This window comes from Mustela lutreola, chromosome 4, assembly GCF_030435805.1.
Source record: "Mustela lutreola isolate mMusLut2 chromosome 4, mMusLut2.pri, whole genome shotgun sequence".
NCBI lineage: Eukaryota > Metazoa > Chordata > Mammalia > Carnivora > Mustelidae > Mustela > Mustela lutreola.
The window spans coordinates 95334014-95355785 of NC_081293.1; the positions used below are offsets into that span (position 1 = coordinate 95334014).

The 21772-nt window shown below is 39.7% G+C and overlaps 1 protein-coding gene across 2 annotated transcripts in view; it reads right to left on the reverse strand.

Annotated features, from left to right (window-relative positions):
• Positions 1–21772, reverse strand: part of AMPH (amphiphysin) — a 263695-nt gene that overhangs the window by 22032 nt on the left and 219891 nt on the right. Inside the window, exons 16-17 of one of the 2 annotated variants that reach the window (XM_059170540.1) lie at positions 15810–15866; positions 8354–8479 (exon numbers count right to left, since the gene is read on the reverse strand). In XM_059170540.1, the coding sequence (XP_059026523.1) occupies positions 8354–8479; positions 15810–15866 (183 nt within the window). The remainder of the gene's footprint in view (positions 1–8353; positions 8480–15809; positions 15867–21772) is intronic. The other variant, XM_059170541.1, reaches the window with a different exon arrangement.

Here is a 21772-nt window from a genome sequence, read left to right on the forward strand (position 1 = left end):
AACACCATCTACAGTGCAGTTTCTTCCTTCTTTTGTGTTGCTCATTCTACAGGCTCTGCCATTTTAAAAACATGTTTGTTTCATGATTTAAAATGAGGTAAGATCCCTCCAGGCCTGATCAGTAGACACAGGAACAATTTGTTACTTTTCCTCTCCATGTAGGCATTTTAGATGTCCTTTCAGAACAGCCGCTGGAAAGGGATTCATCAAAAATCTACCTACAAGCAACTGTCTTGAATGCCCCAATGTATGGGTCAAAGGGGAGCTGCCGTCAGGGGAAACAGCAGGCACAAGATGACCTGGGTGTTTCAGACTGATGCTCCCACACTCATGGGGGGCTGGATGGATGGAATGGTCACATACTTATCCATGCCAGGCTCAGTGGCTATGCTTTAAGGATCTGTTCTGGCCCTGGTTTGTGCAAAATCCTCCTGAGCTTGGCTAATATATTTCTAGAATACAGTACTACTGAAACTTTGACTTTCTTTGTATATTTGAGGATAAGGAGCTTTAAAATTAAAAAAAAAAAGAACCCTAATAATAGTGAATCTGCTATAATTTTTGTGATTTTTTTTTTAATGTTTTCAGGTTTCTCATTTAATTTTCCATTATGTGTTCTTGGATGCATTTCATTTTCGCTTAAATATTCCTGGGGTAAGTGACACAAATAATAGTAAAGGAGGTAAGAAACAGACTGCAGAGTGTTAATTTGGTTAAAGGATGTTTTATAGTGGAGTCAGAGTGACCATCTTCTGGACACTTGTTCTTGGAAGAGGCACTTGGCTGAAAACTCACTGAACTCCAGGTTTACCAACTGACCCCAGGCATGGAGTCATCATTCTGATGCAGAGGCAGGCTTCTGCTGGACAGTTTCAATGTATGTACATTCTGCAGCCCAGCGTGGCAGGGGAGGGGGGGGGGAGGAGAGCTAACCTTTCCTGTGACTCTAGGGCTCCCTAGGCGTTATCTCGGGTGTGTCCCATTTACCGCAAATTATGTGCCCAACATCCCTATTAGACATCATTCCCATTTTCTACACAAGTCAGCTAACACTTAGAGATAAAGTAACTCAGGCTGTCAGTAAACAAGGGCTGATCCAGTCTAACTCTAAATTCCGTGTTTTATCAGAACATCCTGTATCCAAGAGGACAACCCTCCTCTCAAATCAGAGTTCTGTACTAATTCTTAGATATGGAGCATCTCCACGGACCCACAGCTTCCTCCAGACAACCCCAAGCAAAGGCTGCTTGATAAGGAATGTGAGTGGAATTTCATAAACCAGAATACATTCACTTATAGTCTTGGAATGCTACTCTTTAAAATGAGATTTGCAGTTTATAAATAAAATACTCATTTATGTGCACTATTGGGTACTAAAGAAATATGTCATAAAATCCGTCTTAATTAAGATCTAATTATGTAATAGAAAGGTAAGGAAAAGTGGTTGGTTGGAGAGAATTTCCCTTAACATTACTATTTTCCTTCAGCTCACAGATTCATTGTTTAGAAAGATATGTATGGATTGGGAAAGTTAGAAGACCAACCATCTCCTGGCTTTATCCACTGCACTGCAGAGTTAGAAAGTCAGCACTTGGACATTCATAATTGTGTTCACAGGTTAGAAATGGGTAGGATCCCAAAGCTGGAAGGAACACAGGGCTCATCTAACCCATCTTACAGTGAAGGAAACAGGACAGAATGGAGTACCACTACAGAGACAACTAGGGATCTGAGTTTTAGTTCTGATTCTTGCACTCATCAGCAAGAAAGCTGGAGTGACCCCTGAGCCCCTCTGGGAAGCCACAAAGAGAGATAAATAACACAGAGGAAATCCTGGTCATAGGTCACTCTTGCCTTTTCCTGTCCATCCTTTAATCTGGATCCAACCTGAGCCCTTGACCAGTCTGAAGATCCAAGCATTTCTATGGAAATACAGGATTGTTCCCCTGGTGCATTTTAAAGACAAGCCTAAGAGGCAGGGAGCATTATTAAAACCCCCAACCCACCAGCCCCGAGCCACGGGCTGGTGACCAGTTTTCCTCATCATGCTGACTCTACTTAGAACAACTCAGGTCCTCATTTTGCTTCAGCAGGATGACTGAGGTGAGCCCTTCCAAGAACACTGGGCCTCCAATGGTGCTCCTGTTTAAGGTGGCGCCTGGTATTACAAACTTCATTTGATATATCCACGGGTATCCCTTCCTAATAAAGGAAGTTAGTGGTTTTCTTCCCCTTGACCTTTGCCTCAATCATCTTCTTTTTAATCTAGTCCCTGAGTATTGCCTGCGGTGCCATCATCAACCTTCAGAAGCCAGGTCCCAGTGCAGCTCCACTGCAGACAGCACTGTCGCCATGGCAACACCTGTCTGAATGAGCGCCACACTTTCTGCAAAACTTCAGATCTCCAAGTTAATGAATTTTTGGTGAATCTGGCCTTTCAGGTCATGGCCAAATATCCAATAATGATACATGGAAGAACATGGAAGGTTTAATTAGAGGTTTGTTTGCAAAGTCCATAAGAGAAGTGGCTAGGAAAGATGGAATCTCTTCCGAAGCAAAGGTGAATGTGGTGTGTTGTGCACTCTCAGAGATGGCACCATGAGCCAGATCTAGTGTCCAAAGCAGCCAGTCACAAAGGACAGCCTCATTAAGGAAAATGTCTTCACGGCACAATTAACAGCTGACCTTGCCCCTGGCCATGGCATCTCTGAATGATCTGTGAAGCATTTGTTGCCACTGCTCAGGCTGCGTTCCTCAGAGTGGACCCAGGCTTGGGTTCCAGCAGGCGAGAAAGGGCAAGAAGCAGTTGCAGAACGGGAACACATGCTGGTCTGGATGTTCAGCTCAACAGTATCCAGGGCTAGATAAATCTCAACACTGTCACCCATGGAGTGAGAGGGCTGAGCCGGTAGAAGACATCTCTAAGGCTCTGTCACACCTAAGTCTGATATACGGGGAGGGACAGGAACTGATGTTTGCAGGGGAAGTGAAGGTGGACAGTATTGTCTAAACGAGGTTGTCTTTTTCACATTTCAATGGGTCTGGTCTTACACAGGCTTTCCAATTGCGCTGATGGCCAGGAAAGGTTTCTGCATGGGCTTGTGAACTGAGCCAACATATACTAAGGGAGAATAGGAGAATGTTTTTTTTTTTTTTAAATTTCAGTTAATTACAACCAAAGCCCGTTAAAAATGTCAAGCCAAAACACAAGACTTCCTATGTAACAAAAAGTTTACACCACAGATACACAAAATGTCACTCATTGTATGATTCTAGCCATACGATCTATCCAGGAGCAGATACATGCACAGAGCCAGAAAGCTCAACAGCAGTTACCAGAGGCTGAGGGAGGGGATGGAGTAACTGCTTAATGGGCAGAAGTTTTATGGTAACAACAATGTTCTGGAACCAGACAGAAGTTAACATTTGTACAACATTATGAATGAACTAAAGCCAAACTGTTCGCATTAAAAGGATTAATTTTATGTTATGTGAATTTCACCTCAATTTAAAAAAAAAAAAAAAGCACACACCAAGAATAAGACTTAAAAAAACACTAGGCACCCATCATCTACAAAAAGCTCCTCAACAGTGGAAGAACAACATGAAACCTGCTATCACCTCCAACTATAACACTTAGCATAGACAATAATAGTGCATAACCCTCACACAGACCTGTTCAAGAAGGGGATTTGCTTTTAGTGAGGAAGGTAAAGGGTATATCCATCCCCAGGGTGTATGTATATTTAATTTAATTTACAGCATGCTTCGGAGTGAGCACTTTGAGTTTGGAAACAATTCTATGATCACCAAGGGCAGACAGGAAATCAAGCTCCTGTGGCTTCCTGCGATCTTGTATCTTTCTCTGCGTACTGGGAACTCAGACCTGGAGGCAGTGGGAGTCCCAGCTCTCATGTTTCCTCCACACAAGGAGAAAAGGTCAAATGCTCAGACCCAAGCATGTGACCATCCCCAAGGAAACCCCAACGCCTTGCAGTCTCTGTCTCTCCCACCACCAGTTTGTGTGAACAAGGATGGCAGGAGCTAGGTCTACTGCATGCACCACTGTCTCCCCCAGATCAGAACAAAGCCCAATATCTAGAGAGGACTCAGATCATACTTGCCAACTGCATGAAGAAAGAAATGAACACATGCCTTCTATTCAAGCGGACAGAAATCTTCCCGGCAACATGCAGTTCATCTATGAACTGGTTTGCATATATACGTATATACCCAGTGGTTTAGATTGGTCTTGACAAGTCAACTGATGTCTGGTGACGTTTCAAAAAATAAAATGCAGCAAAACCAAAAGTAGTCCCCAAAATAATAGGCCAGTGTTTCCTCTTCCAGGAATCTCCATCAATTCTAAAAACATCTTTATCTTGATCTTTTTCCCATTTATGTTCTAGAAATGATACTAACCCTAAAATGAATTGCAGTGTATTTCTTTAAAAACAACAGGAAAAAAAAAAAAAAGTTATTGGTCCAGTTCACGTAATTAAAGCAAAATACAGGAGCTGACAGAAATTTAGAAAAAATTAGAATATGACTCTACAAGAAAATGGAATCAATATGGATTAAAATCTTTATCTGATTCTTAACCTAATTCTCTGATACTGATATCTGAGACAAATTCTAATCAATTATCTTCCTAAAGATGATTGCCATTATTTATATAAGATGGAAACATCTGGACAAGAAACAAGTTTTGGCTCTTTAAAATTTATTTTAGGGTTAGTATATATGTATATATGCCAAACCACAGTTCATAGATGAACTTCATGTTGCCAGGAAGATTTCTGTCCGCTTGAATAGGAGGCACGTGCTCATTTCTTTCTTCATGCATCCTATAGATATACAAGTACAATTTAGTACTATAGGGAAAAACTAAAAAAACAAAAATTTAATAGTTATTTTGCTTGAAAGCCCCAGGTTTCTTTGTTAAAATTCCCTGTTTTTGAAATTACATTTGCCTCTTCTTCTTTTTTTCTTTTTTTAACAAAACCACCACAAATTTTACCTCATATAAAATGGATTCTCAAGACTCGAAATAATAACTGTGTGGTGATATTTTGGCAGCAAAAAGGATGACTTCAAAAGGTCACATCAACCCAATCCTAACTGTTGACAGCCACAGCCAACCTATTAATTAATGCTCAGAACACAATGTGGATTTTTTGTGTCTTTACAACAAAATATCACTCATCTAGCAAAGGAGACCTTTCTTTAGAAAAAATAACCTTAATATTATCTTAGATTATTATGACCAGAAGAAAGAAGCTATAAATCTATGCTGGAGAAAAAAAATACATTCTATATGGGGCGCCTTAACCAACACTAGGGAAGCTGGTTTTAGTGATGCTTGATGGCTGTACTATACACTTTGTTTTGTTTTTGTTCTAAAGATTTTATTTATTTATTTATTTAGCAGAGAGAGAGAGAGAGAGAGAGAGCGAGAGCGTGCATAAGCAAGGGGAGTGGCAGGCAGAGCGAAAGGGAGATGCAGACTCCATGCTGAGCAGGGAGCTGATGCAGGGTTCATGACCTGAACCCAAGGCAGACACTTAACTGAGCCATCCAGGTGCCTCCGTAACCATACATTTTTTAAAAAATTATTTACTTATTTATTTGACAGACAGAGATCACGAGTAGGCAGAGAGGCAGGCAGAGAGAGGGTGGGGGGTAGCAGACTCCCCAATGAGCGGAGAGCCCGATGCAGGGCTCAATCCTAGGACCCTGAGATCATGACCCGAGCTGAAGGCAGAGGCTTAACCCTCTGAGCCATCCAGGTGCCCAATAATTGTACATTTTAAAAAATATATGTTTAAGTTCACTCTCGGTTAAAAAGATTATAAATCTTTATAGTAGGTATGGTATAGTAGATACATAATGATCAATAACTATTTAAAGATTTTATTTATTTATTTGACAGACAGAGATTACAAGTAGGCAGAGAGGCAGGCAGAGACAGGAGGAAGCAGGCTCTCCGTGGAGCAGAGAGCCCAATGTGGGACTCGATTTCAGGATCCTGGGATCATGATATGAGCTGAAAGCAGAGGCTTAACCCACTGAGCCACCCATGTGCTCCAGTAGCTATTTATATTGTTCACTGGAAAACCAGTAAATTTGGGGTCTGAAAAAACAAAACCTACTTATATAAGTCTGTTAAAATAAGGATAGGTGTGCAAGGTACGAGGCCAAGGCCCTCAGAGAGGTAATCATGGGAGACCAACATTCCAGCCCATGTGTAACATGTGAGCTTGTCTATTTCACACCTCCTAGCTACTGCACAACATCAAAGAGCTTTGCTCAAAATCATGGGTGTTTTGGCATGAAGCCTTACACGGAGTAGTCTGGGCCATGGAACCAATGTGGTTTAAAAATACTGGTGAAGGGAGTGCCTGGGTGGCCTCTGCCTTCGGCTCAGGTCATGATCTCAGGGTCCTGGGATTGAGTCCTGCATCGGGCTCTCAGCTCAGCAGGGAGCCTGCTTCACACACACCCTCCACCCTCTCTCTGCCTGCCTCTCTGCCTACTTGTGATTTCTCTCTCTGTGGCAAATAAACAAAATCTTAAAAAACAAACAAACAAACAAAACAAAACAAAGCAAAACAAAAAAACCACTCTGGTGAAGATGAAGTCTGTGCTACTATACAAAATAGAAACTGGTAAGAACTTTTTGGAAATGAAGTGATTTCTAAATCAACATCTGGAACTCATCAATATCTTTCTAACTCCCTTGTATCATCTGCATTTTTTGAAAAATCACATCTCTTTCCTAAATTTTAACAGCAGTAAAATAAAATCTACCTTTCCCTTCCTTTGTTATTTAAATATTCTTAAAGCTAAGTTGGGAGAACACATCACAATCTGACCCCACATGAAAGGGCCCCTCTACATAGAGGAGATCACTAGTGAGTCTGGGAGAAAAAGGAGATGCTGGAGCCTAGAGCCTCAGCATTCCCCAATCTACGCTCCATGCAAGCAGCACTTCCAAGAGGGACTTAACCTAGCAGAACACACTTCTTATTTTCCCTACAGGACTTGGTCCAGCTCTGCATCTCTAAATGGAAAACATGATCTTTTTTTTTTTTTTTTTGAGTTATTCTTAATCTATATTTCCCATCACTATCTTGCCCTATATTTATTTTTCTACTCTATTAATAAACTCTAGATTTGACAGATGACCCTCTTCCTGGTAAAATAACAACAAATAATAGCAAGAACTATAACTTCAATTTCTCTTGTTACCTAATCTAGTCAATGTTATTTTGGGGGAGAGGGATACTGTTTCTTGTCTTTGTACAGCTTCTATAAAGGCTATAGGAAATGGTAACCTGATTGAGATTCTTGGGAGACACTTTAACTGTATTTCATCAACAAACTATTTTTCATTCTCCACGAGCTGTTTTTGTTTGTTTGTTTGTTTGTTTTTTAAGTAGGTTCCATGCACAGCATGGAGCCCAGTGTGGGGCTTGAACTCACAACGCTGAGATCAAGACATAAGCTGAGATCAAGAGTCACACACCCAACTGACTGAGCCACCCAGGTGCCCCTCTCCATGAGTATTTTGAATTAAAGTTCCCTTAGTATTATCCTACACTTTCATGAATGTTACACTATCCAATTCAACATGCATGTTCCACATAGAGCTTATCCTAGTTTGTGATGCAGCTTGAGGTGTATGGCTGTATGGAATGGGATAAGAGCAGGTTTCCAAGCAGACAAAGGGCCCCCACCCTCTACATCCTCAAGGTCCCTCTTAATGTAAGAGCCAACATCAGACATGATTTTGAGGAAATGGTTGTACAACACAGGAATCTTTATAGATTCAATGATTTTAGTATGGGATTTCAATCCCTTGTCAGAGCTTAACCAACCTACCAACTAATATTATGAGAAATAAATATGTAAACACAACCCACAAAGTTATGATCTTTCTGTTTATCACCTGCAGCTTGGTCCCTCGCTGGAGGTGCATCTCTAGCCATCAGAGGTAGCGTACAACTATAACAAGGCTGGTTATTTGTGAGTTCTACAACCTACCTACCATGAAGGGAGCATCTCAGAAAAGAATGGAAGCATCCTTTTTTGAGAACCAAGCCATGGCTATGTGACATTTCTCTCTAATTCTTAAGATCAGATCTCTGGATATCTTCCTCTTAAAAACATAAAAGAGAATGAAGTTTCACTGTCAAAGGCACAAAGCCTATTTGAACCTGGGGAGCCATGGCAGACAAGGAGGTGATTTAGCACAAGTGAAGCATGGATGAGGAGGGAGAAATGAGATCATGAGATGTGCAGGGCTGTGGCAGGGGAGGCAGGTGGAGGGTGGGAGGGGGGCGGTGCTCACCACTGCCCCCTCCACTGGCTCCTCAGCCTGGGTGTCCAGTCCAGAGTCCAGCCCAACAGCAGGTGCAGCAACGACAGGGGGCTCCTCTGCTTTCGGCTCTGTGGGTGGAGCCTGTTCAGATTCAGCCTTTCATTGTTTTGAACGTTAGAGAAGAAAGATTCAACATGTGAACAGGTAACATCACAAAATACTGGGCAATTAAGACTTTCTTCGTCATCCTATAGGCAACTAGCTTCATTAAACCTGTGCTGAAAAAAAGCCCCACGCCTGGCATAATGATGAGCGCTTCACTGAAAAGTCTACAAATGGACTCTTACTAAGCTTCCCTGTAGCATCACCAACCGCTGTTGTTTCCCTTCAAGTCTGACAAAGACTTACCATTTGATTACTCATTGTACTTACTTGCAACTCGAAGACATCTACAAGGGGTCCTAGAGTGTTACTCTCTGCTATCTGACAGAGAGAGGCGACCCAAGGAGCTCCCCACCTTTGCCAGTTGAAAGGAAGCAGGAAGAGCTCAGAGGCACATGGTTCTGGGATCTCCCAGCTCTGTTGACATGCGCTGCACCCAAAATTGAGGGCTTATCCCAATATTCAGATCAAAACACATTTATCTGCATGAATAGGTCATTGAGGAGCCATTGTTGTCACTGCTCCGGCTGGGAGGCAGACCCAGCTACTTGGTAGCCACCACAATCACAGATAACTTTCCTGTTTAGTTTCTTGTTCTGTTTCTCTCCTGCTCCCAACAAATTCTTAGCTATCCATTTCTTTTCCTATAATAAACTAATTACGTAAAGAACTAAAGGGCGATATCCTTGCTATTACCAATTAGACACTCCTAACTCTGTGGACAAGACTGACGTCTTTCCATGTGACCTTAACTCATAGACATCCTCCAAATATATGCTGAATCAAGCCTCTGGACTCTCTTAAGCTGCGGACTTTGTTAGTTTTAAAATTAGCACTATTAAGTCACAACGGGCCATTAAAACCACCACAGCAATCAATGAAATAGAAACCAAAAAAACAATAGAACAAATCAACGAAACTAGGAGCTGGTTCTTTGAAAGAATTAATAAAATTGATAAACCCCTGGCCCGACTTATCAAAAAGAAAAGAGAAAGGACCCAAATAAATAAAATCATGAATGAAAGAGGAGAGATCACAACTAACACCAAAGAAATACAAACTATTATAAGAACATACTATGAGCAACTCTACGGCAATAAATTTGACAATCTGGAAGAAATGGATGCATTCCTAGAAACATATAAACTACCACAACTGAACCAGGAAGAAATAGAAAGCCTGAACAGACCCATAACCAGTAAGGAGATTGAAACAGTCATTAAAAATCTCCAAACAAACAAAAGCCCAGGGCCAGACGGCTTCCCGGGGGAATTCTACCAAACATTTAAAGAAGAACTAATTCCTATTCTCCTGAAACTGTTCCAAAAAATAGAAATGGAAGGAAAACTTCCAAACTCATTTTATGAGGCCAGCATCACCTTGATCCCAAAACCAGACAAGGATCCCACCAAAAAAGAGAGCTATAGACCGATATCCTTGATGAACACAGATGCGAAAATACTCAACAAAATACTAGCCAATAGGATTCAACAGTACATTAAAAAGATTATTCACCACGACCAAGTGGGATTTATTCCAGGGCTGCAAGGTTGGTTCAACATCCGCAAATCAGTCAATGTGATACAACACATCAATAAAAGAAAGAACAAGAACCATATGATACTCTCAATAGATGCTGAAAAAGCATTTGACAAAGTACAACATCCCTTCCTGATCAAAACTCTTCAAAGTGTAGGGATAGAGGGCACATACCTCAATATCATCAAAGCCATCTATGAAAAACCCACCGCAAATATCATTCTCAATGGAGAAAAACTGAAAGCTTTTCCGCTAAGGTCAGGAACACGGCAGGGATGTCCATTATCACCACTGCTATTCAACATCGTACTAGAGGTCCTAGCCTCAGCAATCAGACAACAAAAGGAAATTAAAGGCATCCAAATCGGCAAAGAAGAAGTCAAATTATCACTCTTCGCAGATGATATGATACTATATGTGGAAAACCCAAAAGACTCCACGCCAAAACTGCTAGAACTTATACAGGAATTCAGTAAAGTGTCAGGATATAAAATCAATGCACAGAAATCAGTTGCATTTCTCTACACCAACAGCAAGACAGAAGAAAGAGATATTAAGGAGTCAATCCCATTTACAATTGCATCCAAAACCATAAGATACCTAGGAATAAACCTAACCAAAGAGACACAGAATCTATACTCAGAAAACTATAAAGTACTCATGAAAGAAATTGAGGAAGACACAAAGAAATGGAAAAATGTGCCATGCTCCTGGATTGGAAGAATAAATATTGTGAAAATGTCTATGCTACCTAAAGCAATCTACACATTTAATGCAATTCCTATCAAAGTACCATCCATCTTTTTCAAAGAAATGGAACAAATAATTCTAAAATTTATATGGAACCAGAAAAGACCTCGAATAGCCAAAGGGATATTGAAAAAGAAAGCCAACGTTGGTGGCATCACAATTCCGGACTTCAAGCTCTATTACAAAGCTGTCATCATCAAGACAGCATGGTACTGGCACAAAAACAGACACATAGATCAATGGAACAGAATAGAGAGCCCAGAAATAGACCCTCAACTCTATGGTCAACTAATCTTCGACAAAGCAGGAAAGAATGTCCAATGGAAAAAAGACAGCCTTTTCAATAAATGGTGCTGGGAAAATTGGACAGCCACATGCAGAAAAATGAAATTGGACCATTTCCTTACACCACACACAAAAATAGACTCAAAATGGATGAAGGACCTCAATGTACGAAAGGAATCCATCAAAATCCTTGAGGAGAACACGGGCAGCAACCTCTTCGACCTCTGCTGCAGCAACATCTTCCTAGGAACAACGCAAAAGGCAAGGGAAGCAAGGGAAAAAATGAACTACTGGGATTTCATCAAGATCAAAAGCTTTTGCACAGCAAAGGAAACAGTTAACAAAATCAAAAGACAACTGACAGAATGGGAGAAGATATTTGCAAACGACATATCAGATAAAGGACTAGTGTCCAGAATCTATAAAGAACTTAGCAAACTCAACACCCAAAGAACAAATAATCCAATCAAGAAATGGGCAGAGGACATGAACAGACATTTCTGCAAAGAAGACATCCAGATGGCGAACAGACACATGAAAAAGTGCTCCATATCACTCGGCATCAGGGAAATACAAATCAAAACCACAATGAGATATCACCTCACACCAGTCAGAATGGCTAAAATCAACAAGTCAGGAAATGACAGATGCTGGCGAGGATGCGGAGAAAGGGGAACCCTCCTACACTGTTGGTGGGAATGCAAGCTGGTGCAGCCACTCTGGAAAACAGCATGGAGGTTCCTCAAAATGTTGAAAATAGAACTGCCCTATGACCCAGCAATTGCACTATTGGGTATTTACCCTAAAGATACAAATGTAGTGATCCAAAGGGACACATGCACCCGAATGTTTATAGCAGCAATGTCCACAATAGCCAAACTATGGAAAGAACCTAGATGTCCATCAACAGATGAATGGATCAAGAAGATGTGGTATATATACACAATGGAATACTATGCAGCCATCAAAAGAAATGAAATCTTGCCATTTGCGACAACATGGATGGAACTAGAGCGTATCATGCTTAGCGAAATAAGTCAAGCAGAGAAAGACAACTATCATATGATCTCCCTGATATGAGGAAGTGGTGATGCAATATGGAGGCTTAAGTGGGTAGAAGAAGAATAAATGAAACAAGATGGGATTGGGAGGGAGACAAACCATAAGTGACTCTTAATCTCACAAAACAAACTGAGGGTTGCCGGGGGGAGGGGGTTTGGGAGAAGGGGGTGGGATTATGGACATTGGGGAGGGTATGTGATTTGGTGAGTGCTGTGAAGTGTGTAAACCTGGTGATTCACAGACCTGTACCCCTGGGGATAAAAATATATGTTTATAAAAAATAAAAAATAAAAAAATAAAAAAATAAAAAAACCACCACAGCGAATGCAGTCACCACAGTTACTGACAATGCTTCCTCTTTTTCAATTTTGACTAACGTGAGCGTGTTTATTTAGCAGCACTACTTTACCAAATGGATGGCCACTAGAAGGCACACTAAGGTTCTTTCCCATCAGGACATTCAAACTGTAAGAAAGTTGAAAAGTGTTTTTCTAGAGAAGGAAGAATTCTTTAATACTGGGATTGGAGAAACTGGTTCACTTCTGTCAGATTCTTACTCACCCGAAGCAATGAAGGTCCTCCTCTAGCTCTTTCCCTCTCATACCTGCCCACAGAGCTTGGTGAGCATGGCAAGTTCCATACAGAAGCAGTGGGGTGGTTCGACTGAGATTACAGTAAGTGAGTAATGACTAGCTTAGTGTTGGATAAATACACAAAATGTTTCTCTTGTGCCCCCCACCAAACCCTCCACTGTGACTCGGGCCTTGATTCCACACCACCCTTCCCTTTAAAGAGCATAATAAAAAAAAGAAAGGACACTTTGGTAAATAAGTGTGTAGAGATTTGATACTTTTATGGGCTTTTATAACATTTACAGGGTAACCTGACACAATTTTTAAGAAAGAATGAGATAAAATTCACTCTAATGTACTTTAAGGAGTTTTTATGGGAAAAGATTTCACTTTTATTGCTCAGAAAGAATTATCTTCGTAATGGAACATGGTTACAGAGCAGCAAAGAGATACCATAAGCTCTTAGGATATGACCTTACAATTTGGAAGTCAAGGTGATTTGCTATGAGAGGATGGTATCAAATGACCTACACAACAAGGATAGGAAGGGCAATCTGATAAAGCACCAAGAAATCCACATACAGAGGGTTGTCCCCCTGTGGGCTGAGTATCTAAGGAGAATGTTTAAAGCCAGATAAGGAGCCAAGGGAAGTTTCAAAATAGGAATCAAATAAATATATCGTTGTACATAAGAAAATACAAAGATAACGTAAAATGAAAAAAAAAATTGTATCAAAGCCTGGGTTTCTTGGAAGTCCAGAGAAATTTTGAAGTTTCATATAAGGCAAGAATAAGTAAGTGATTTTGCATAGGAGCTGAATTGCATTTGCTTGATGAAATCAAATGTAACAGAAGCACAGTTTGAAGAAAACGTAGGATCGGTATGTCATCACAAGTCACATTTCCCCTATACTATCGCATCACATGAGATAGTACCATATGCCTATGCAGTTTTACAACTTTAATTTTAGGGGGGCAAATATAACTCAGTGATGAGTAAGAATAAACATGATAACATGATTGTACGTAAAATCAACTACTCCAACTTAGAAATGGAAGTCACTCTTTGATTCCTTCTAAGGAAGTGTAAAATTGTAAATATTTTCTCAAGATAAAAGAAAAGCAAAGGTAAATTGTGAACTACATTTCAGGGAAAAATCTAAAGTAGTCCTATCAGAATTATACCCTACATGTACCATATTTTTTTCTACAAGTTTCCTCCCTGAACGACCTTGCAGATGGGTTGACAGCTGGCCATCCCTGTTCAGGAGCGCTTGTGATCACTTTCTATTGTTTGCTGGGGTGGCGACTGTCACACATTCAAAGGAGAAATATACTCTAAATTTACTGGTGGCAGTGGGATGTCACAATGGCTTAACTCTGAGACACAGAAACGGAATTCTTCCTTTAGAACAAAATGAGGAGCATAGCCTCCCTGCACATTTTTCAGTATCCTCTGTCATAAGATGGGAAGCAGGCCATTGCAACTCGGTGAGACATGGTTTCACTATGATTTCCTAGTTCCTCACATGGCTTAGCCAATGTTAGCAGCATCTGCAATGCTGGGCATGACAAAGCTAAGTTCCCCAAAGGAAAGAAGGTACAAAATAAAGAACACATATCTACAGAAGGGAAGAGCAGGCAATGGAAGCTCCCACAGCAAGCTGAGGGGAATAGGAAGATGTTTTAAGAAACTCAAAAACCACTGGATTCTATGCCTGGATTTTTGCATGAGAGTAATAGGTGGGAGTTTAAATATGATCCACTGCCTGTTTTTTAATACCAATATTTCTCCAATTTTCTCTTGACCGCTTCACAACTGATAACTAAAAATCTCATCCTCCAGTGTTGGTATAACCCCTTGCTGAAATTCACCCAAGCTGAAATTCAGCAATTAACATGACACGTAAGTCTCTCCGGCTACATTATCAACACCAACATAATTTGTACTCTAAACATTTAAATCTTTACTTGCAGGTCACATAGACTCCACCTCTCACCTGGTTACCCAAAAGGCAAAAAGTATCGATAGACAAGGTATTACAGATGTACTGGCCTTTGAGAAATTATCGAAGTAAGCTTTAAGACAAAGTTCCCAGAACTGAATTCCTTACTTAGAAGTGAAATCGTCTAAAAAAGAAAAATTTATTCTACTTAAATCTGATTCTAAGCTTCTAATGTGAAAGCCAGGAGCTGGGATAATTATATCGCATTCCCACAGGAAAGCGAGTGAGCTACAAATAACGCTCATGAACACCCTGTCCTGTGTAGCCTACGGCCATAAAGCTCACAAGTGACATCACTCAAGGCCTCTTCCTTCAACTTTCTCAGCAAGCTGCTGGAGAAAAGGTTTCCCATGACAAGTGCAACAACAATCTTGTTGGAATCTCCTCTGATACCAAGTGTAATTCTGTCCGCTCCTACTCACGCCCTAGCTAAGCTTTGTCCTCGTGTCCTTTGGCAGCAACAGGGGAATCACATCTCTAGTACATGTGACTTCTTTCTACAACTAACACAGTGGAGGGAGGAGATGAGAAATGAGGTAGCTTCAGGCTCAGGAAGCAAGGATCTATCCCGAAGCATGAATTCTTTTTTTTTTTTTTAAAGATTTTATTTATTTATTTGACAGACAGAGATCATAAGCAGGCAGAGAGGCAGCAGAGAGAGAGGAGGAAGCAGGCTCCCTGCTGAGCAGAGAGCCTGATGCGGAGCTTGATCCCAGGACCCTGAGATCATGACCTGAGCCGAAGGCAGCGGCTTAACCCACTGAGCCACCCAGGTGCCCCCCGAAGCATGAATTCTTGAGGCAATTTCATTTCCAATCCTGTGGAATAAGTTACACTCAGGCGGAAACATCCATGGATTTACCGGGCTCCAATGAAGCCCAGAACTAGGAGACTTCTGCTTTCTGCTGGGATAACTGTGCCTTTATAAATAGAAGCAACCAAAATCAAAGTCACAGTGAGATTTCTCAGAAGCTTTCCTTCCTCCTTCCTAGAAAGAAAGGGCTGCAGAAACCACATTCTGGATATTCAAGCTCTAGATAATCTAGAATGATCAATAATGTTCAGTAGTAACTGACAATGCCCTCAAAATACACACCAATGTCAACTTACCAAGTTACAGATCATGCTCTGGTCTGTCTGCATTGTGAATAATGAAGTGTCCTGGGGCTAAAAATTGGGAAGAAAATAGAAAATGAAAAATTATGAAGATTCCAGCTTAATTTGCTAAAAAAAAAAAGAGAAAGATACCATTTCAATTAGCTTCTATCAATTGTATCAATAAGTACAATATAAAGTTTTAAAAAGTCTTTTATTTTCAATCAGAAATGCAGATAATACCAAAGTAATTTTAACAGCAAATGTTTTAAACATAACTGAGCTAGCGTGATACCACACAATAGTACAGTAAGAGTCATTTGAGAAAAGGGGTAGTGACCTCAGGGTCGTTTTTGTTCTGTAGCTTCTCTTCTAGACATCTACACTAAATTAGAATTTTGTAGCTCTAAGCTACAAATTCACACTTTTAAAATATTAGAAATTCAATCTTACTCTATCACCTAGGTGTCACTTCTATGGGTTAATAATGAGTCATAACTGAAAAAATTTTACACCATGTATTCATTGACCTAAAAAAAAAAAAATCAAGCTGGAATAAATCTAAGGGAACAGGGACCTCAAGGACAATACTCATCTCTCATTGTGCTGGTAGCCAGACTTATATTCACCAGAAAGAAGACCAGAAGAGTGTTTCCTGGTTATTCTGACCAGTTCAAGAAAAAAAAAAAAAAGTACCCATAGAATTTGATATCAGGGCTCCCCGACAGAAAAAATGAGACAGTGACTGTTGGTTAAAGATGTTGTATTGAGGCAATTACCTCTGTTACTTCCAGAATCCAAAGTAAACAATAAAGGGAATTTCATAAAGTAAATTTAAAAAGGCATAAATCCATGAGCATAAAAAGAATGAGAAGAAAGATAAGAGCAACAACATTCTGAAACTGAGAAGCAGACAAAAGAAGTAATTTAGTGGATGCCCCCAAAATTCTGTATCCTATGGTGATGTAGGAAATGCCAAAAACACAACCCAGTGTATTACTCAGATCTCCCAAAGGATCAAGAATTAGAAACACAGGGACCAAGGGAAATGGAACCTGTCTGGTGCTAAAGACAGGGAATTGGCTGGAAGTCTATAAAAAAGCAACTGGACCTTAAAATCTTTTCATGTATCCGAAAACCAAGCAATATCTCTTCATTGCAGCACAAGACTTGACATTATTTCCACAGAGGCTGAAACAAAGGGCCTCTGGACTGGGGAATGCAGAGACATATTAGGAAAATAGCAGACTTAAGGGAGAATTTACATAACAAACTGAGAGCCCTGGTCACCTCCCCTCTAACCCCTAACTTCTTTACTATCCACCTCCCATTATACCCACCAGACAGAAGACCAGAAGAGCTAGAAATTTAACCAGCCCAAGAAAAATGCCAACAGAATTTCATATCAAGGGCTTCTCAACAGGAAAAATGAACCAAAAAATTCCAGAACAATATCTATAGTCAATGAGTTCTATCTACCTGTAAAATTTTCTTGTCAGCTTTTTTCTTGTCCCATTCTTAAATATGAGTAGACCAAGATCACCAGACATTTAGGAAGAGTCTCAAATAATAAAGGGAAAAGCTGAATAGTTTAAAAAAAAAAAAAAGGAGAAGAATAAGAAGTGGAAGAAACAAAGACTTTCTAGATAGAAAAAGACCTTCAAAAATGGTCATGATTATTAATACTTCCAGAGATATAATGGAAGTGTTATATTCATGACATAATAAGAGGATGCAATTAAAAAACAAATAGTCAACAAAAAGAGCTCTTGGAAATTAAAAAAAAAAAAAAAGTATCTGTTGAAAGAGCTGGAAAGCAGAGAAAGATGACCAAGAAAAGGAAAAAGCAAAGTAAACAACTAGAAGACTTAGAAAACAGAAGAGAAACCCCCAGTGAGATTAAAAAATATTCCCCCTCTAGACGACATAGATTTTGATTAAAAGAGCCTCAGTGCAATACATGGAATAGACTCAGACAACAGTAAATCACTGTAAAATTTCAGAAACACAAGGTAAAAAAGAGATTCTACAAACTTCCAGAGACAAAGAGAAAGTAGTATTGCTGAGGGCAGAGACAGAAAGAGAGATAAAGAAAGAGGAGTTTTCTTTAAAATATTGAGAATCAAAACAATATAGTGATTCAGCACTTCCATGTATCACCCTGCGCTCATTGACAGGCGCGTGCTCCTTAATCCCCATCACCTGTTTGCCCCATCCCCCACCCCATCTCCTCTCTGGTAACCATCAGTTTGTTCTCTACAATTAAGAGTTTTGGTTTTTTTTTTTTTTTATCTCTCTTTCTCTCTTTCTTTTTTATCTTTCTCTTTTTATCTCTCTTTCTCTTTTGTCATTCTTTTGCTCATTTGTTTTATTTCTTAAATTCCACATATGAGTGAAATCTTATGTTATTTGTCTTTCTCTGACTGACTTATTTCACTCAACATTATACTCTGGAGCTCCATCCACACTGTAGCAAATGGCAAGATTTCATTGCTTTTTATGGCTGAGTAATATTCCATTGTATATATACCATCTCTTCCTTTTCCATTCACCTGAAACTAACATATGACTGTATGTTTACTATATTGGAACTAAAATAAAAACCTAAAAAAAAAGACTAATATCTATAATTTCCCAATAATTTTTAATACTTTAATCTCTACACAAATACAAATTGCCTGAAAATTGAAATTAAAATTTTGATATAAGATACAGAACTTCTAGTAGAAGACCAAAGTGATGTTGAAGTGCCAGTACAGTATTACACAAAACCACTGACAATTAATGGTTATGCCCAATTAAAGACCAGCTAACAAATGAAAAAAGAACCAACAAGGATAATGACACAGCAGATACTCAGAATGAGAATACTATTTATTTTATTTATATTTATTTAAGGTTTATTTATTTACTTGAGAGAGAAAGAAAGTGTAAGTGCAGAGGTTGGGGAGGGAGTGACAGATGGAGAAGGAGAAACTCTAAATAGACTCAGCACCGAGCATGCAGCCTGATGAGGGGCTGGATCTCATGACCCAGAGATCATGACCTGAGCTGGAACCGACTAGGCCACCCAGTCACCCCAAGAATACTATTTAAATAATTATATTCAAGACTTAAAAAGGCCTTTGGTAAAACTGACAAAATCCTCAAATACTAATTCAAAAAAAAGACTCTATGATCCTACTATAAAATTCAAACATGATGTAAAGGTATTGTTTGTGGAATATTTCTGTTGGAAAATTATTCTTAAAATTAGCATGGAGTTTTCATGATGATCTTAATTTTATTAAACCTAAGATTAATTTTTAAAAAGAATCAAAACAATAGTTTCTCAGTGACAACATTAGGAAGTAGAAATGGATGGAGCAACATCTTCAAAATTCTAAGGGAAAAATTATACTCTAATTTTGTATTATGTATTTAGATAAAGACATTTTCCTATGTACAAGGTCACAAATATATTCCTCTTGTGCATTTTTCTTAGGGAGCTACAAAAGGATGTGCTTTAATTTATGGATGAAGATGGGTTTTAGTACGTGGAATTAAACCAAATGAATACGATTTTTGTCTGAAAAAGAATGGATTGACACAAGGGAATGGTGAAGGCAATGCCTGGGATAGACTTAATAGGAGAGCCTGTGGGAATAGCTATGGCAGCAGGCATCACCAGAGAGAACCCAGTTCAGACAGAACACTCCAGAAATTGAAACAAGGAAATTCTTCAGGAAGATGAAGCTGACCAAATGTTTAATGTTTTCCAAACAAACGAGGAGACACTTATTACAGAGTATGGGACTAAATTAGTGATAAGTCCCTAAGACACTAAGAGCAAATGAACCAACAAGCAAACAAAAAAGACCCTGTGATTATTTCCTCAAAGGAGAACAGAAAGTTGGCATAAAACTAAAGGTAAACTTCATGGTGGGGGCGCCAATAGTATTGATATTATTATATTATCACCACAGATTGACTGGATGGCTATGGTGGAACTATAGCAGAGGAAGGGCAGGAAGGGGAGGGAGGGCAAACTGAGAGAGGGGCGTCTGAAGGAACATTAAGTCTGCACCTTCTGGAGAGAGGAGTCAATAGATAATGCTTTAGAGACCAAGAAGTAGCATTATAAGCAAGTCATGCACACACATGTGGCTGAAATCAAACAATAGTGAAAAGGAGTAAAAGTACTTACCTCTAAGAAACAGGAAGTGGAGGGGGTATATGATAGTCTGAACTTTTTTTTTTTTTAATTTTTTATAAACATATATTTTTATCCCCAGGGGTACAGGTCTGTGAATCACCAGGTTTACACACTTCACAGCACTCACCAAAGCACATACCCTCCCCAATGTCCATAATCCCACCCCCTTCTCCCAAACCCCCTCCCCTCGGCAACCCTCAGTTTGTTTTGTGAGATTAAGAGTCACTTATGGTTTGTCTCCCTCCCAATCCCATCTTGTTTCATTTATTCTTCTTCTACCCACTTAAGCCTCCATGTTGCATCACCACTTCCTCATATCAGGGAGATCATATGATAGTTGTCTTTCTCTGCTTGACTTATTTCGCTAAGCATGATACGCTCTAGTTCCATCCATGTTGTCGCAAATGGCAAGATTTCATTTCTTTTGATGGCTGCATAGTATTCCATTGTGTATATATACCACATCTTCTTGATCCATTCATCTGTTGATGGACATCTAGGTTCTTTCCATAGTTTGGCTATTGTGGACATTGCTGCTATAAACATTCGGGTGCATGTGTCCCTTTGGATCACTACATTTGTATCTTTAGGGTAAATACCCAATAGTGCAATTGCTGGGTCATAGGGCAGTTCTATTTTCAACATTTTGAGGAACCTCCATGCTGTTTTCCAGAGTGGCTGCACCAGCTTGCATTCCCACCAACAGTGTAGGAGGGTTCCCCTTTCTCCGCATCCTCGCCAGCATCTGTCATTTCCTGACTTGTTGATTTTAGCCATTCTGACTGGTGTGAGGTGATATCTCATTGTGGTTTTGATTTGTATTTCCCTGATGCCGAGTGATATGGAGCACTTTTTCATGTGTCTGTTCGCCATCTGGATGTCTTCTTTGCAGAAATGTCTGTTCATGTCTTCTGCCCATTTCTTGATTGGATTATTTGTTCTTTGGGTGTTGAGTTTGCTAAGTTCTTTATAGATTCTGGACACTAGTCCTTTATCTGATATGTCGTTTGCAAATATCTTCTCCCATTCTGTCAGTTGTCTTTTGATTTTGTTAACTGTTTCCTTTGCTGTGCAAAAGCTTTTGATCTTGATGAAATCCCAGTAGTTCATTTTTTCCCTTGCTTCCCTTGCCTTTTGCGTTGTTCCTAGGAAGATATTGCTGCGGCTGAGGTCGAAGAGGTTGCTGCCCGTGTTCTCCTCAAGGATTTTGATGGATTCCTTTCGTACATTGAGGTCCTTCATCCATTTTGAGTCTATTTTTGTGTGTGGTGTAAGGAAATGGTCCAATTTCATTTTTCTGCATGTGGCTGTCCAATTTTCCCAGCACCATTTATTGAAAAGGCTGTCTTTTTTCCATTGGACATTCTTTCCTGCTTTGTCGAAGATTAGTTGACCATAGATTTGAGGGTCTATTTCTGGGCTCTCTATTCTGTTCCATTGATCTATGTGTCTGTTTTTGTGCCAGTACCATGTTGTCTTGATGATGACAGCTTTGTAATAGAGCTTGAAGTCCGGAATTGTGATGCCACCAACGTTGGCTTTCTTTTTCAATATCCCTTTGGCTATTCGAGGTCTTTTCTGGTTCCATATAAATTTTAGCATTATTTGTTCCATTCCTTTGAAAAAGATGGATGGTACTTTGATAGGAATTGCATTAAATGTGTAGATTGCTTTAGGTAGCATAGACATTTTCACAATATTTATTCTTCCAATCCAGGAGCATGGCACATTTTTCCATTTCTTTGTGTCTTCCTCAATTTCTTTCATGAGTACTTTATAGTTT